Genomic DNA, 18,961 nt, shown 5'->3' on the forward strand with positions numbered 1-18,961 from the left:
TAAGCCCTGCGTAAGAGAACTGTTCATAGAATCAACAGGAGCCTTTAACAAATAGTATGATCTCTATTTCGACTTCATATTAGAGATTGTTGCACTCTGATTTTAAATGTAACTAACCTCTAGGCTTTAATTGCTGATGGGTACATTGGCTCTTAGTCTAGAGCCTAGTGTTGTCGTTAACTTTCTTTTGGACTGTGCATATTGATCTCATCAAAATTACTCATGTAAAAATATATATATATTCTCAACTTTTTCGAAACTAAAGGTGATGTGGCTTTTTCTGAAACTGGCAGCTTTCTACAAATAAATGACTCAGCTGGAACATTTTCATACAGGAATAAAAGGTGTCAAAATCCATTGTGTTTTCAGATGCTAAAAGCTACTATCTCTGTCCATCATTCAATAAGGGTTTCATAGATGCAGGCTTGGACTAAATTCCTCATAGAAATTTAAGTTTATATATTTTCTCCCATCTGAATCTATTGCAATTAATTACAAAGTTAGACTTTCCCATTTTTACGTGGTCCATAGGTTAAATTATACCCCTTGTAAATTGAGACAATTAAATCAAAGAAAGTGTGAGACAAGCTGGAAATGAGGCTTACAATTAGGGTCTTTTATGCATGCAGTGTAGACTTGTCCCATGATTAAATCTTTCTGCAACTGGATTTTCCAAGCAATTTCACTAATATTTGGAACAGTGATAGCTCCAGATGCAGTCTTGGTATTTTTGGGAGTCAGTCCAAAGGAGGAGGAAAATAGATTCTAAAAGAAAGCAAATTAATTTACATACTTTCCGCCTATGTTTAAATTTGTTATAAATGCTCTCATCCACCTGGGTTTTTAGAGTGGGTTAAATTAGCTCATTGGCTGCCAAGTGACATTTTTAAGGCATTTTTAACAGTAAAAGATTCTAAGCAACCTTTTTCCAAAAGCAAACTTTGTATGCCTGTTTAAACAATAGGTGGTATTGATGTCCACTAAAAATATTAAATATGAATTATTTTGATGTTTTGAATCAGTTTATTTATAATAAAGGGGAGCACTGAAGCGCTAAAATCTTAAAACTACTGGTTTTTACCATCAGCCTTGCTGATCTGCAGAGATTACGTCATAGCTCAGGTTCTGACAAGAACTCTCTCACTGAGTGACCTTAGATAAGTTATTGAAAGGGACCGATCCACTTCAAAATTAAAGTGTGAATTTTTGTTTCTTATAGTAACACACAAGACTATAAATGAAAGATACAGCAAAAGATTTTCACCTTATTTTGTATATTTGGTAGCATACTTATCTATTTTCAGTCTCACTGTTTCAGTCTCAGTTCCAATGCAAAGTTAAATTTATTAATATTTTGAAGTATTTTAAGATCTTCAAATGGAATTCTTCACAAAATATTTAATACCCAATTTGAATCTTATAGAATAATTTTTAAAAGGCTCTTAATTGGTAACCTTGGTCTGTAGTAAAATACCTTCAAATCAATTTTCTAGGTTTTTTTACGTGCCTGGCCTTATACTGTTTTACGGGAATATGAAGTAATATGTGTGTTCCTCTCAGTTTTATTTCTGGACATCCTTGTGACTTGGAGTCACTGTACTTTTTTTTTTATTTCACACTTTTGTATTTTACCCTTGTCTGTTCCCTTTCCCGAATGACTGTTTTCACCTTCTAGTGAATGCTAGTAATATTTTTTATTTCCAATCTTTTCTACTGTTTGATGCAGATATCTGTGTGGGAAAAGCTGATGCAGGTCTCTTGATAGAATCATAGAATACTAGAACTGGAAGGAACCTTAAGAGTTTATCAAATCCAGTACCCTGCCTTCACAGCAGGACCAAGCACCATCTATATCATCCCTGTTAGATATTTATCCAGTCTGTTCTTAAATATCCCCAGAGATGAAGATTCTAAAACCATCTTACACAATTTATTCCAGTACTGAACAGCCCTGACATGAAATTTTTCCTAATGTCTAACCTAAACCTCCCTTGCTGAAATTTAGGCCTGTTGCTTCCTGTCTATCATCAAGGCCTAAGGAGAGTAATGTTTCTCCTCCTTCCGTGTAACACCCTTTTAGGTACTGTTGTGTACACCTTTACAGTTATTCCCAACAATTCCTTCAGAAATGTTCCAAACCAGCCATCTAAAACCTTTTGAAGTTGACAGGATCTATCCTGCTTTCGCACAACACTACACTACAGGCTAACTAGTTTATTCCTCATGTATTGCTGTCATAGATAATTTAAAGAAGCAGCCACCTAATGCTTACCTGCAGTATAGAATTCAGAGGCAGGTTACTAATATGTTGGAATATAGCTTAATCTCTTTTAATGGATTCTATTTGTTTTTCTAGATTTGTATGGAAATACTTAAGGCGTATATAAATATCAATGAATCAAGTTTGCTACAACGTGCAGGTATGGTACAATAGAAAATGAATGTATTATATATGTATGTATGTATGTCAGTTATTTGAGAGTTCCTGACGATGGAATGCTGGATATGAAGGAGTTTACTATATATAGTAATTTATAAAGGAAGTCCATGACAGAAGCCGTAAGCAAAGAGAGAGACTAGTCGGTGTGAAATCACAATGAGTAATGTTAGTTACTAGTTAATGTATGAGACTCATGAGCTGTCCTTTTTTGTGTAATCTTTCCTTTGTGTTTGGGAGTTGTGCTCTAAATTGATGGTTGTATATGGTCCTAAGCATATTCCCAGACAACTTATGCCACAATAAAGTTAATTTGAGAATATATATCAATACTTAAAGGTTAAAAAATATTACAGAGATGTTGTAATCGTTCCAAACCCAAGCATTAGAGATCTAAGAATTTCAAAATTAGTGTTACATTTAAAAGTAATTCAAGCATGCTAACGTTTTAAAAAAAAAAAGTTTAAATTTGCCCTGTAGTGAAACCAAGCAGTAGCCATGTAATTATGATTAAGGCATTTAAGTATTTGATGTCAGACACAATGGGTTTTTTTTAATATTTTTCTGTCTCACGACATTACTGCAAGATGTTTAAAGAGCAAGGATAAGAATAGAGGAATGGATTTCTGAGGAAGACTAAAAGAGTTAAATATACATAGCATAGCTTCTGAGAATGTGGGAAGACTGCAACTGTGTACAGTATTTTCAGGATTAGGGCCTAAAATTGCCATCCCTCCTTGACATTTGAATCCTTTAATCAGCTCTATATTGACATACTTATGTATTCCTACAGAGATCTGTTGACTTCAGTGGAGTTCTCTGTATAAGGATCTACTCACATTATTCAGTTGCACAACTATGGCTATAGATTGGTAATCTAGGAACAGGATCTTTATAACTGGGAATAATGGGTTCAGTATTGAATTTGAAATCTAGATTCAAGATAGCAGATTCAGGGAATATAATGCTTCTAAATGTCTGCTAATTTTAGTTTAATAAATCATTGTCGTGTGTGTGAAATTGTTTTTCTTCTTTCCTGTTATACAGAAGGCTCATGCAAACAAGAAGGCAATTGACCATACTGGGAAACAACAAAACTAACTCTATGTTAAATGTTGTCTGAGGCTGCATCTACACTATGAGATAAAATTGATAAATTGAAATACTTAATCTTGATATTATGAATTTAAATAAAGTGTCCACAAACCTTCTTGAAGTTTTACCCACCTTTTCTCCATGTCAAATCTCTGTGTCCCCCATTGCCCATGCAAGTTTGACAGCATGAGCACTGCATTGTGAGTACCTATCCCACAGTGCCTTAGCCCTGGTTGCTTGTGGGTGTTTCATGTTGGAATCCCAGAATTCACTGCATCGCTAACTGTGAAAAAAGAGCTAGAGATTATGCTGTTTCCTGCTGCAGCATTCCAGCACAAGCATGGATCCACAAATGCTCCAACTCAGCACAGATCATTTCGGCAACCACGGCATCTGTCACATGATTTATCCTTCAATTCCAACACTCAATGACACTTGGCTATCCTGGTGGTGGTGCTGCTGCTGCTGCTGCTGCTGCTGCTGACAACGAGGATGGTGGTTTGGAACAGCACTTGTGCCAACTGCATCCCAAGAATTTATAGTTGGTGACTTCTATGACTGCATTGCTGACAGTGGAGTGGCATTTTTGGACTCGAGAGACCAGCACACACTAGTGGGATCCCATCATTTTGAAGTCCTGGGACAACCAGCAGTGGGTGCAGAACTTTCATATGCACAAGTCCACTTTTATGGAACTTTGTGATGTGCTGGTGCCTGCCCTGAAGCATAGCAACACCAAAATAAGTCAGGCTTTAAAGGTACAGAAGGGAGTGGCAGTTGCCCTGTGGAAGTTTGCAACCCCCAACAGTTACCTGTCAGTAGAAAATCAGTTTGGGGTGGGCATACCTACAGTGGGGTCCGTGGTGTTGGAAGTGGCCCATGCAATCAGGAAGCTAATGAGCCTGGGAGATGTACGGGCCATAGTGGATGGCTTTGCTGCCCACGGTTTTCTGAACTGTGGTGGAGCAATAGATGGCATGCACATCCCCATCATGGCCCCGGACCACCTGGCCTTGGAGTATACTAATTGAAAGGGGTACTCCTCCATGGTCATGCAGGGGTTGGAAGATCACAAAGGTCATTTTTCCAACATCAACATTGGCCAGTCAGGGAGGGTTTACAATACATGCATATTCCAAAATTTGGGACTGTACTGAAAGCTCCTGGATGGGACTTTTTTCCCTGATCAGAAAATCAAGATTGGCGATATGAAGATGCCTATTGTTACGTTGGGCGACCCTGCTTACCTTCTGCTTCCTTGCCTGATGAAACCCTCCACAGGAGCCCAGGAGCCCACAAAGGAAAAATGTAATTACAGACTGAGCAGGTGCAGAATGATTGTGGAATGCGCCTTTGGATATTTGAAAGCAAAGTTCAGATGTTTGTTGACCCGTTTGGACGTTTCTGAAGCTAATGTCCCCACTGCTATTACAGAGTGATACCATGACACCAAATCACTATCTGGTTTCCTGGTGTGGCAAGGTGTGCTACTGTGGAAGCTGCGAAAAGTCAGGCCTTCCCAGGAATCTCATGAAAAAAATACAAGAGTGCCTGGATGAGGCCTTTGAGGAGATCTCCAGAAAGGAGAAGCGCTCCATCCCAAGAAACATTAACACACTATTCTGAGGGGAACAGAAACGCAGCTAACAAACCTGTACCTCATGCAATACCCTATAGCTATGCCCACCCCCAACCCACTTCTAGCATGCAGAATAAAGACTCACCCGAACCACTTGTTCCAGAGGGCTTGGGGACTAGTGTGGAGAGCACTGACATGGAGGTGCCCTCTGTGAAGGGGACTAGTTCCAGGTCTATGGTGAAGAGCTCCAGGCTGTCTGGAACAACTTCCTCTGTCCCCTGCTTGTTGCACCCTTCCTCCTCTCCGTTGCCCTCTTCCTCCAGGCCACCCTGCTCCTCCAGGCTCACCCTGAACTCCACACCAGGACTTCCACAAGTATCATAATTCAGTCTGGGCTCTGTAGTGGGGTTGTTCCCCATAAGCATGTGGAGCTGTTAATAATAGCGGCAGGTCTGTGGAGCTGTCTCGACCACTGTTTGGCTTCCCGTACTTTTTGATAGGCCTGCCAAAGTTCTTTAATCTTCACCTGGCACTGCATAGAGTCCTGGGAGTAACCTTGGGCAGCCATCTTGTGCACCATCTGATCATAGAGGGCCACATTTTTCTTGGCCACCGGAAGTCTCTTCACCACCGATTGTTCTCCCCAAATGGCAATGAGATACAGAATCTGGTGGGTCCAAGCTGGGGCTCGCTTGCAAGCCTGAGAAGTGCTAGTCAGACCACTAGCCTGAGTGCTCATGATTGCAGTACAGGGCTACAAATAATTGCTACTGATGCAGTGCAATGACTACTGATGAGTTGCAACAGCTCTTGATACGGTGCAAAGCAATGGGCAAAGGGATTTGTTCATAATGGATGCCCTTTTTATTTGTGGAGCTGGGCTGCTGAATTCCAAATTAAATTTTAATTCAAATTCAATCCAAACTTTGCAGGCTTAGTTTGACCTTCTTCTTGCATACCTGACAGCAGCGCACAATGAAGCATCCATACTTGGAGCACCCACGTAGCTTTGTGGAATGCATATGGGACGCTTCTGCAGGCTAACAAATTCGAATTTAGGACATGGTGCTTCCACATTAGCCTTGATTCAAGATTTTTAAATTCGAAATAGATGCGATACATGTCCCGTAATATCAATATTCTGTAATCAGCATTACAGCTCATTAAATCTAGTTAACAGTATTACATGTGAAGACAGTCACATTTTAATATTGAGCTAAAGCCTTGAAATTTAAATTTATCTCATAGTGTAGACGCAGCCTGAGGAACAAAGTGCATTGACAGTTTTTCTATAATGTTTCATTTTTAGCCATCTTAGTTACAGTAGTAGCTGAAAGATGTAACTTTAGATGGAAGTTTGAATTTTAAGAGGAAACAATGACAGGAAGAATTATTGCTGATAGTGGGAAGTGTTGGTGAATTGTCTTCCTGAAGTGAAACCTGCGTTGTTTGGGGCATTTTAAACCAGATGAGAAAAGAGCACTAGTCACATTCCCTGCGTTTCTAGTGAGGTTGGACTAAATTTACAATATAATAGTAAGAGATCTTCTAGATCTATTTCATTGCCACTTTCTGAGATTCAGTGAAAATGGGAAAAGCAGCATGACTCTGATACTCTCTGATTAATACCTGATCTAGGGGTTGACAGCGAGTGATATCTGTCTGACACTTGTGTGGCCTGTGTAAAATAGATCCAATTGTTAGACAGTTGTTGACATAAACACCATCTCAGTTTGTATTTTATCTTTCTCCTTCTCATCAGAGTTCCCTAGTTTCTAAATGGATATAGAGACTGAACTTTACCTTCTCTAAAGCATTCTGCAGTTCATGATGGGAGGTTTATCTATGTGGCAGTATAGTACAGACTGCTGATCCTTTTATAAAAACTAAAAGCAGTCAAGTAGTTTTACAGTATCTCTTTTATGGCTAATGGGAATCTGAGTTAGAATTTATCACAAAATATGTTTTCACTTTTATTTTTAATATAGTGCCTTTATTAAAAATAACTTCTGTTTCAAGAAATAATATGTTTGAATATGTACGGTCGGATAACTGAAAATAGGATTGACTCATTTGGTTTTGTTTTGTCTTTTTGTTTGTTTTTCAGTCCAGATATTTACCAATTACTACAGACAAGTTACTCCTGGTGTGCATTTTGATTCACAAGTGCTGAGTGATCTTCTCATTTCTTTGCTCAAGTGTTGTTTGTTGAAAGAAGTATTTCAGTTATTAAACGTCACTGTAATAATTAAAATGCTGGTAAGTGACCAGGAAATATTTTGGAAGTTTTGTTGGATTCATGGGACCGTAACTCTCCTAAAGCTTGTGAAGTTAACTCTAATTATTTTTTTTAATATGGACCCAGTTCTGAAAAGCAAAACTCTACATACGGCAAAACAGACTACTATTCTGAAAATTCTAAAATCTCTACAGGAGAGAAAAGATTAAGCTATTAGGATTTTTTTTAACTGTGTGTGTGTGTGTTTTTTTTTTTTTATTTTTTATATTTTAGCCAGCTGTTGATATGCTCCTGAAGGTGTTTGAGCATGTGGCTTCCATGAATGTAAGAGATGCCATACCTCCATTAATAGATATCTTTTGTAAGGTATGACTTTTTTCCATTATTTGGTTCTGTGTGGAAGTTTCACTAAAACTTCTTGCCTTCTTTTAAAACCCAACAATGACATTTTAAAGGTTGAATTAAAACAAACATCTTTATTTTGATGTTGTCATTCAACTCTACAGGTTATTCTTTATCCCATATTTTGTATAAATCCCACCTGTGTTTCTTTTCCTATATGTTACGTCCTTCATTGTGTTTGCCACTTGAATCTGGAAACATTTTAGAAATGCTAATTTGTGTGTACATTTGAATTATTTTCTTTTGATGCTACAGCTTTTTGATGCTGGGATGGTTTTTGAGCTTGAACATTTTAACTGTGTTATTAAGTTCCTTCACCAACTGCAAGTTTCCAGTCAAGAAATTAATGTTATTTTGAACATGAAATCAAGGTGCGTATTTAGGTTAGGGAGTTATTTTACAGTTAATGTGCAAAATATATGTAATGGTTTCTTCTGGTTTTCAATAAATAAAAATTACGTATAGAACAGGCTTAAAGGACATTCCATTTTGTTGCTAATTAGAAAGCAAGGTAAAAAGGTGTGTATATTTTTTCTACAATTTGAGAAGTTTAATTATTCAGTAACTACATGCTCATAATATTTAAAACGGTTTGCAATTAAATGTAAAATGCTAACACCAAGCATTGAGAATAAGAGGACCAGGATTTTTGATTCAGTTATTTATTAATGTTTCCATACTCTTTGTGATTAGTAAATATGATTAGCACAATTGGGAATAGCATGCACAAATTACTGTGTGACCCTGAGTAACTCTTCTAATGAACTTGGTTTTACGTTACTTACAACCTCAGTGCAAAGTGGGTTATATCATGTAAGGAACTGATACACAATTAGGTATACTGTCCAGTGGATCATAGAATGTCAGATGCAGAGCCAGAAAACCATCCTGCTTTATTTACTAGATCACACTTCTTCATGTCATTTGACATAATTTGAGATTATTATAGACCTTAGAGGGATATACAAAACTCAGTTTACACTTGGATTGTCTCTGCCTTTTCACTTATTTTCACATTGAGGTAAATCTTTTCTATTGTAAGTTGCTGCCTCTTTCTAATATTTCCTCACTAGAATAATATGCATGAGAAATATGATTCATAGTCTAGTAAAACAGTGAAAATGATTTGTGTAGTTCTCATTACAGTAGTACACTGAAGCACAAATGACATTGTTAATGGCTGCAGTTACATTACAGCACTCTGTCAACAGAAGTCACTGTCGTGAGAGTTTTTCTGACAAAATTTAACACAATGCAGCCACACACAGAAGCCAACGGGGAGAGCACTCCACTCTGTCGACAAAGCAGCTGGACTGCCAGCTGCTCTCTCGACAAAACAGGCACCCAGAAGCACAGCAAACAGGGCTGCCCATTGTTGTAGATGCCCTGTCTGTTGAGAGAAGGCCCATCCAGAGCGGCCATGCAGCTTTTTGGTCAACAGAATCTTTCGACAGTAGCGTTACGTCTCAAAGCTTTGAGGCAGAACACTACCAGCAAAAGTGCTGTATTTTGTCCAAATGCCGTTGACAAATCCCATTTTGTGTGTGCACGCTCCACAAGTTTTGTTGACAAAACAGGGATTTTTCCAGGAAAACGTGCTAGTGTAACTGTAGCCAATATGTGTGATTTAAATATATTTGCTTTTTCCCACTTGAGGGGTGTGTGTAAGCTGGAGTACTATGGAGTTAGAAAAATATAATGATCTAGGATTGAACATGATGCATTTTTTTTTTTTTTAGGAATAATGCAAAGTATTATAATCTTAACATGTAATTATAATTAACAGTCTTCTCTTGTTGAAGATTTCAGGCAAGACAGTTGAAAAAGAACTGGCTTTGTGATTTGAATTTGGCAATAGCTGAAATTCAGGTACTGTATGAACATTCAGTTTTCAGAAATAAATCTGAGAATTAAGCATAGAGATTATATTGTGCTTGGTCAGTTTGAGTTTTTATTTTTAAGTTCAGAAAAAGGTTTTGAGCCTTTAAGTCCGGGAGTGTGGCAATATGTTATTAGTCATAAATGAGCGGTGTTACTTTTATTTTCAAGACAATTAAAATGTGGAATGTTTAGTCAGAGCAAAACTGTAGATGACGGTGGCTAACATCCCATAAGAGGACCATCTTTGTTATGAAGTGATGTGTCAATATGGCTTTAATGTTGTGAATACTTGCAGATTAGCTAAATATGTCATAATTGATTTCAGGTATTGGACTAATCTTTAAAAATAAGTGGTAGAGTTTACCTTTTTAAACTGTTAATGTAAAGTGAGAACTTTGTGTCATACAATATTAGGATTCATATTAAACATTCCTTAAAAATACCTAAAGCTCCACAAAATCTTTGTTGTTTAGTGCTGAGAGCTAGGATTATGGTGGTACCAGGAAGATAATCAGTTTAATTGAAATAGTGCCTGGTTAAAGAGCCTAATTAATTTTGTTGTTTCTAGATGAAACACTTGTATGAATTGGAATTTGTAGTGGTATATCATCCCTTAACAAGGATATGTATTTTATATTCACTGACAATTAACAGGAATCATGTCTTATGCAAAAAAAAAATCCCAAAAGGATCTATTTGGAGTGATAATGCTTAACAAATTATAAATCATCATCATCATCGTCACCTTAAAGTATTTTATTTGTAGTATTTACATTATTTGTACTACAGGTTGAACCTCTCTCATTTGGCACCCTTGGGACCTGTCCAGTGCCAGACGAGAGAATTTGCCAGGCTACAGGAGGTCAGTGTTGCCTAGCAGCATTACTGACACTTCCGCTGCTTATTGGGCTCTTAGAAGACATTTAGGGGGTAAATTACAGTTCAGTAACAGCACAGAACACTGAGCGCCATAGAACACTAGAACTGGAAGGGACCTCAAGAGGTCATAGAGTGCAGTCCCCTTCCCTCACTGCAAGACCAAGCACCGTCTAGACCATCACCGATAGGCATCTATCTAACCAGCTCTTAAATATCTCCAGTGATGGAGATTTCATCCTCTCCCAAGGTAGTTTATTCTAGAGTTTAACCACCCTGACAGTTAGAAAGTTTCCCCAATGTCCAGTCTGAATCTCCCTTGCTGCAGTTTAAGCCCATGACTCCTTGTCCTATCATCAGAGGCCAAGGAGAACAATTTTTCTCCCTCTTACTTGTAACCGTCCTGTAGATACTTGAAAACCATTAGAATGACCCCTTTAATTCTTCTGTTTTGTAAACTAAACAAGCCCAGTTTTTTTCGGTCATCCTTTGTAGCTCATGTTCTCTAAACCTTTAATCATTCTTGTTGCTCTTTTCTGGACCTTCTCAGTTTCTCCACATCTTTTTTGAAATGTGATGCCCAGAACTGGACATAATACTCCTGTTGAGGCCTAATAAGCACTGAGTAGAGCAGAAGAATGACTTCCCGTGTCTTGCTCTCAACACTCCTGTTAATGCACCCCAGAATCAAGTCTGCTTTTTTTTGCAACAGCGTCACACTGGTGACTCATACTTAGTTTGTGGTCCATTATGACCCCTAAATCCCTTTGTGCAGTACTTAGACAGTCCTCCCATTCTTTATGTATGAAGCTGATTGTTCCTTCCCAAGTCAAGTACTTTGCATTTGTCCTTATTAAAGTTCATCCTGTTTACCTCAGACCATTTCTCTAGGTTGTCCAGATCATTTTGAATTCTGACTCTATCCTCCAAAGCAGTTGCAACCTCTTCCAGCTTGGTGTCATCTGCTCTCTTAATAAGTGTACTCTCAATGCCAGTATCTAAATTGTTGAAGATATTGAATAGAACCAGTCCCAGAACAGCCCTGTAGAACCCCATTTGTTATGCGCCTCCAGCATGACTGTGAGTTATTAATACCTACTGTGTGAGAATGGTTATCCAGCCACTTATGCACCCACCTTATAGTAACCCCATCTACATTGTATTTCCCTAGTTTATTGATAAGAAGATCACGTGAGACCATATCAAATGCCTTACTAAAGTCTACGTATACCACATCCACCGCTTCTCCCTTAGCCACAAGCCTTGTTATCCTGTCAAAGAAAGCTATCAGATTGGTCTGGCATGATTTGTTCTTCACAAATCCATGCTGGCTGTTACTTATCACCTTATATTTTTCAGGATTCTAGCAGATGAATTCTTTAATAACTTGCTCCATATCTTTCCTGACACAGAAGTTAAACTGACTGGTCTGTAGTTTCCTAGGTTGTTATTTTTTCCCTTTTTATGGATGGGCTCTGTATTTGCCCTTTTCCCATCTTCTAGAACCTCTCCTGACTTCCAGGACTTTTCAAAGATGATAGCCAAAGATTCTGATACGTCCTCTCTCAGCTCCTTGAGTATTCTAGGATGGTATTTCATCAGTCCCTTGTGACTTGAAGACATCTAATTTTTCTAAGGACTTTTTAACTTGTTCTTTTTCTATTTTATCTGTTAAACCTACCCACTTCCTACTAGCATTTACCATGTTAGGCAGTTCTGCATCAGACTTCTTGGTGAAGACTGAAACACAGAAGTCATTAAGGACCTCTGCCATTTCCAGGTTTCCTTATATTGTTTCTCCCTCCTCACTGAGTAGTGGACGTATCATATCCTTGGTCTTCCTTTTGCTTCTAATACATTTATAGAGTGTCTTCTTGTTACCCTTTATGTCTCAATCTAGTTTCAGCTCATTTTGTGCCTTTGCCTCTCTAATCTTGCCCCTACATACATGTACTGTTTGCTTATATTCATCTTTTGTAATTTCTCCTAATTTCCACTTTTTATGAGACTCCTTTTTGATTTGAGATCATGCAAAATCTCCTGGCTAAGCCAAGGCGGTCTTTTACCATACTTTCTATCTTTCCTACGCATCAGTATACCTTGCTCTTGGGCCCTTAATAATGTCCCTTTGAAAAACTGCCAACTCTCTTCAGTTCAACCAGAATGGGTGGCTGTAAACAAACTTTATGGGACTTAGGAATATTTGGCCACACCCATGAGAAGTGTTTGCCCAGCTAACTAAAATCATGACAAATTAGGAACGTTGTTGGACGAGAGAGTTCCAGGTTAGAGAGGTTCAACCTATAATACAGTGCGGTCTCCGAGTACACACAAGTAGGCAACCCCTCTCTTACATATCTGACCCTGATACCTGTACTAAACCCTGTACCGCGATTTCCAATTGTGCTTCAGTCGCTCCCTCTGCCCTGGCTCAACCCCCCTCAGCTCCACACAGCCTCAGCTCAGCACCCCAAGCTCCGCTCAACTCCAGTACATAGGTCCTGTTCACCCCCGCCTCTGGCTCTAGCTCCACTACCCCTCAGGTGCAGCTCCGGTTCAACCTCCCCAGCCTTGGTTCAAACCCCCTGCTGGCTTACCTCCTGCGTGCAGCTCCGGCTCACCCCACACGCCCATGCCTGGCTTTGGCTTACCACCACTCACGCATGGCTCCAGCTCACTCCCCCCGCCCATCCCAGTTTAAACTGCCCCATGCATCTCCAGTTCAACACCCTGCCCCCGGTGTAAGCCCCCTGCCAGCTCACAGTCCACGCACAGCTCTGGTTCAAGTCACACACCCAGCTGCGCCCCTGCCCACCGCGTGCGTGCCTCTGGTTCAGCCCCCCTGCAGGCTCACCACCTGCGCACGGTTCTGGTTCTGGCTCAGCCCCCTGCCCCGGCTCACCAGCTGAGCAGGGCTCCAGCTCACAACCCACGCACAGCTCTGGCTCAAATCCACCACAGGCTTAGCCCTTCCCCGCCCCATGGCCCCAACCCACCGCTAGGCTTAACCCTCCCCAACTGTCCCCTGACCCCAGAACTTACCTTTCTGCTGCTTCCCTGGCTGCAGAACATGTGTTTTGCCAGGGGAAAAAACAGACCCCACGTACACGATATCCGAGTTTATGTGAGGGCGCGTGGAGTGGAACCCTTGCATACTCTGAGACCTTACTGTAGCTATAATGTGGTTCTTAAAGGACTGTCTCCAAAGCACCAAGAAGGCTTGAGTTATTCCTCTCTGATACAGCTGAAAGAATTGTGAATGGTAACTACTTCACATTTTGAAGCATTCTCTCAAAGTTCAATCTGTCTCTTCTCTTTCTTTCCCCATCCACTATTGAGAGTTTTCACACACCAGGTGTCAAAATGGTCCCTCACATACACACAGCTATAGTTTAAAAGGTTTAAAAAAAAAAAGTCTTTCCTCTTCTGTCAGGTAGTAGATTGTGCCCAGATTATGAAGACCAGATAGGTGTGCTCCACTTTTTCATCTCCCAATTTGAATACTCTGACTTGCTTCACCTAGGGCTAAAGATAAAGTCTACTTAGAAGTTTTGATTCTTCTTGATGGTCACTTGATAACGAGTAGGACATCTTCATTTCATCCTCTTACTTGTGAGTCTGTTGATAGCTAATCAGCCCAATTCTGGAGCCACAGGCCTTATCACAGAAAGGGCAAGTTGGAGGTGCATGCGGCAGTTTTTGACCCTCTTTTCTTCGTCTCTGCCTCTCCTCATTCGCACTGTGGTGGGACCTCTCAAATTGTGCTGTCTTCCCCCCTGCCCACCACCACGGATTACCATTCTCCACTGGGGACAGTCTTGGGCAAGGTTCTCCCAAACGTTGACACGGATGCTGCATTTTTTCATGCGTACCTTCAGTACGTCCTTACATCACCTCCACTGCTCCCCCCCAGAGCTCCTGTCTTCTTCCTGCAACTCGGAAAAAAGAATCTGTTTTGGGAGGCACTGATCTGATATCTGATCCATGTGACCAGTCCAACGAAGTTGTAGATAAATGGTAATGGCTTCAGTGCTGGCCATGTTCAGCTCTCCAGGACACTAGTGCTCATGTGGTTATCCTCCCAAAAGATATTTAGGGTTCTCCTGAGGCAACCTTGATGATAATGTTCCATATTTTGATTCATGCAAGAGGCTGCCTTTTTCCTGTAAAGATCAGTGACACCAAAGGTCATTGTTCCATTTGCTCCTCACTTAATTTCAGGTTCAATTAAAGATTGTAGTTCTAGTTTTTAAGACCCTTTGCCATTCTCCAGCTTGTTCTCTTACAATTTCTCTGTTGTGACCCATTAAAACACTGCATTTATTGGAGGTAGCGAATCTGTGTGGCCAAAGTAGAGAGCCCACCTAATAGAAGGGCAGGGCGTTCGGAGTAGAAGGCCCTAAATATGGTATTACAGGCTGTCATAGGTCAAAAAGAATCCTAGAGTTTAACCAGGGCTAAACAGTGATGTGAGATGCACCTCTACTATAGTCTACCTGCTGTAGTCTACCCACAATGACAAAATAATCTTACACTTCTCATGAAATCAAAAATAAGATGGGAGAGAAAATATGAGAATACAAAACACCTATGAAGAGCACCTGATTTGTGCAACAGAAAGCAGACCTCCTTACTGAAAATTAGTTAATAATATTTGCATATTTATCTGGTGTCTATGTCCTAGAAGTATACGCTGTTTGAATACCAGTGTTAAGTGCCTCAGAAATGACACAAATCCATGCATACTACAATGACTGGTTCAATTTAAACTAGTCAGAAATTTTCCAGTTAGCAAAAGTTGTGGTGGATTTTGATTTGTTTTCCATCAAACTTGCTTTCTTTTTGTCTGTTGTAAGTGGTAATCATTTTGTTAGCATTCTTGAATTTTAAAAAATGGTTAAAAAAGGCCCTATCTAGATTAGTTGAAGTCCTGTAATAGATAAACTACAACATAAGACTACTGTGTAGTACAAAGTATGGTATACTTCTCTAGTAGAAAACCAGTTTTCTCCTATAGGTTATGCATCATACGAGCACAATATATGTATTTGGTTTGTATTAGGAATGGAGAATAGTAATATAAATGCTATTAAACATAGCAACAAGTAAGTATTTATGATGATTAATTTAAAGTTTCAGATGTCAGGCTTTAGTTTATCCTCACGGTGTATTTTTGGTTATATTAAAATGGAAACATAGGTAATTTGATTTTTTTTGTCTGGTTTTGCATATTGGTTCCAGTTAGAAGCATAATTGCCCTTGAGTTCAAGCATATATCATTTGTATGTAGAAAATAGCTAAATCTGTGAAGGTTAAAATACTGCAAGTAATGTGTATTTTAAGCAAAATTCTAAACCAGGTCATTGACAGGAATAATAAATCACAGAGTACTAGAACTGGAAGAGACTTCAAGAGATCATCAAGTCAAGTTCCCTGCCCTCACACCAGGGCCAACCATCATCTATATCATCCCTGTTAGATATTTATCTAATCTGTTCTTAAATATCTCCAAGGATGGAGATAATACAACCACCTTTTATTCCCATATTTAACCATCCTGACAGGAAATTTTTCCTAATGTCCAATCTAAACCTTCCTTGTTGTGATATATGCCCATTGCTTCTTGTCCTATTTTCAGAGGCTAAGGAGAATAATTTTTCTCCTTCCTCCTTGTAACACCATTTTAGGTGCTTGAAGGCTGCTATCATGTCCCCTTTCAGCCTTCTCTTTTCAGACTAAACAAACCCGGTTCTTTTAATCTTCTCGCACAGGTCATATTTTCTAGACATTTAGTCATTTTAGTTGTTCTTCTCTGGACCCTTTCCAATTTCTCCACATTCTTCCTGAAATGTTGGGCCCTGAACATCACACGGTAATCCGACTGAGACCGAATCAGTGTAGAATAGAGCAGAAGAATTACTTCTCGTGTCTTGCTCACAACACTCCTGTTAATGCATCACAGAATCATATTTACTTTTTTTGCTATAGTGTCACATTGTTGACTCATATTCAGCTTGTGATCCATTATGACTCCCAAATCACTTTCTGCAGTATTCCTTCCTAGGGAGTCCCTTCCTATTATGTATGTGTGCAACTGATTTTTTCTTCCCTAATGCAATACTTTGCATTTGTTCTTATTGAACTTCATCCTGTTTGCCTCAGACCATTTCTCCAGTTTGTCCAGATTTTTGAATTCTGACCTTATCCTCCAAAGCACTTGCAACCCCTCCCAAATTAGTGTCATCTGCAAACTTGTAAGTATACTCTCTATGCAATTTATCTAAATCATTTATGAAGATATGGAACAGAACTGGCCCCAAAACTGACCCCCTATGGAACCCTATTTGTTATTTCCTTCCAACCTGACTATGAACCATTAATAACTGCTCATTGTGAATAGTTATCCAAACAGTTACGCACCCACTTGATAGTAGCCCTATCTAGATTACATTTCCCTAGTTTACTGATAAGGTCAAATGATACTGTATCAAATGTTTTACTAAAATCTAGGTATACCACATCCATCGCTTCGCCTTTATCCACAGTGAAGACAGTCTGCTTTTGAAGGAGAGATCACTCTATCTGTGCATAGCAAGGCTGAATGCAGAGAGTCAAAGAACAGCAGTACTTTCATTTCTGGGAACAGCACCATTCTCTTTACTCCTGTATTTCAAAAGGGAAAGGATATAACTAACTGTATGAAGAGACAGCTGAAGTCCAGCTTATGTAGTTGTCTGATTTTTAATCTCAGCCATATTGCCCCTCAGTTCTATCACTACAGTTTGTCTACACATAAATCATTACAGAGCAGAGCTGCAGCTGCACTGTTTTAACACCTCAGTGAAGACGCTACCTTCGCCAATGAGAAGGTTTTTGCATCTGTCTAGGTATCCCTGGTTGTTCTTCGAGTGGTCCCCGTGGGTGCTCCACATTAGGTGAAGGGCTCGCCCTGGCGCTGCAGATCGGAAATTTCCAGCTGTGTCTTGTCAGGTGGCGCATGCGCCGATGCGCATTGGTCCTTCGTGTGCTTTCGGTCACATGCGCGATCCGGTCCACACCAGTTCCTCTCAACCGCCAACGGCTGCAGATGGAATCCACTCCAGCTCCAACGCCTGAGACAGATAAATTCGGTTTAATATAGTTACTAGTTTTTCTCTTGTTTTTCTAAGACTTAAAGTTGTTTTCTTGTACATAGTTTAAAAAACAAAAAAAGAGAAGAAAGGGGAAGAAAGAAGGAATAAGAAAAAGAGGCGGTCGCCTCAGGCGGTTCGCTGTCTTAGAGACTGTAAATGTTATCCACTTGTAGCTGTTAATAGCTGTTAACTACCTTACTTGACATTGAAAGGAGTTAAGCACCCTGGAAGAGATGTCTTTTCCAGGGTTTAAGAAATGTGAATTGTGGCTTGAGGCCATGCCTGCCTCCAATGGCCATAGTAAATGCATTCGCTGTCTGGGAGAGGCCCATGTTCCCCAGAAATGTCCTCACTGCTCTGAACTAATGGCCAGAGCAAGAAAGGACAGGGAAATGAGGTTAAAGATGATACTGTTCGACAAGGCCCTCCAGCCTGAGCCGTCGGAGAAGCCCCAGATGGAAGGGCCCTCAGGGCCACATAAGAGGAAGGCTACCTCCTTAACCTCCTCTATGCATAAGAAAAAGAGGCTTTCCCCAGCTCAATCCTTGCCGGTGGTACCTGTGGGCAGGATGAGCGAGGCACAAGGCATGAACCACTGGCTGCTCAAAGCAGCGGAAAGACCACACAACATGGAGCAGTGCCCGGGGTCCCGACCAGTAAACAGTCAGTGCTGAGAACTCTGCAGGCCCCGACAGGGCAGGCACTGGAGGCCACGGCACCGACAGCGCTGGAACCGGAGTTCCCGGCACAGGACCCAACAGAGCCGGAGGAAGCTACTCTCACGGAACCGCGTGCAGCAGCACCGGGTGCAGCGCCAACAGCCACGCTGAGGTCCCTGGCACTGGACATGACGGCACCCACCTTTCAAATGCACGGGCTGGGCAAAGCAAGATCCAAGACCCAGCACCATAGTCCATCCTCTGTCTCCTAGCTCTCCTCCCAAGATGGCTGTGCCACAACAGGCAGCAACACCAACAGCTTTCCTCAGACCTCCATCTTCTTTTCTTCAACCACCGTCTCCCTGGCTCAGACATCCTTCACCAGTCTCCACAATGGAACCGCATGAGTACTTCTACAGAGCATCCCCGCCGATTTCAACATCATCAAGGCGGTCACGCTCCTCTCGGCACTATACATACAGGCATCGGTCTTGGTCTAGATCTCCATCACTGGGACTCTTCCCCTGCTGTTATGGCCGCTCATATCACTGTGAACATTATTGGCACCGGGGCTCAAGATCGAGGGGCAGATCCCCGCCTCAACCTTCAGTGCATGCCTACATCCTTCCTCCTCCTTCAAAAAGAACACAGGCCTCTCCA

General features: G+C 40.5%; 1 protein-coding gene across 1 annotated transcript in view; it reads left to right on the plus strand.

Moving 5' to 3' along the window:
• The window catches only part of TOPAZ1 (testis and ovary specific TOPAZ 1), a 118,503-nt gene that overhangs the window by 48,730 nt on the left and 50,812 nt on the right, over positions 1-18,961 (plus strand). Inside the window, exons 9-13 of the mRNA XM_074988330.1 lie at positions 2,357-2,420; positions 7,219-7,370; positions 7,624-7,716; positions 8,008-8,123; positions 9,555-9,621. Coding sequence (XP_074844431.1) covers positions 2,357-2,420; positions 7,219-7,370; positions 7,624-7,716; positions 8,008-8,123; positions 9,555-9,621 — 492 coding nt within the window. The remainder of the gene's footprint in view (positions 1-2,356; positions 2,421-7,218; positions 7,371-7,623; positions 7,717-8,007; positions 8,124-9,554; positions 9,622-18,961) is intronic.

This window comes from Carettochelys insculpta, chromosome 2 (assembly GCF_033958435.1).
Source record: "Carettochelys insculpta isolate YL-2023 chromosome 2, ASM3395843v1, whole genome shotgun sequence".
Lineage (NCBI taxonomy): Eukaryota > Metazoa > Chordata > Testudines > Carettochelyidae > Carettochelys > Carettochelys insculpta.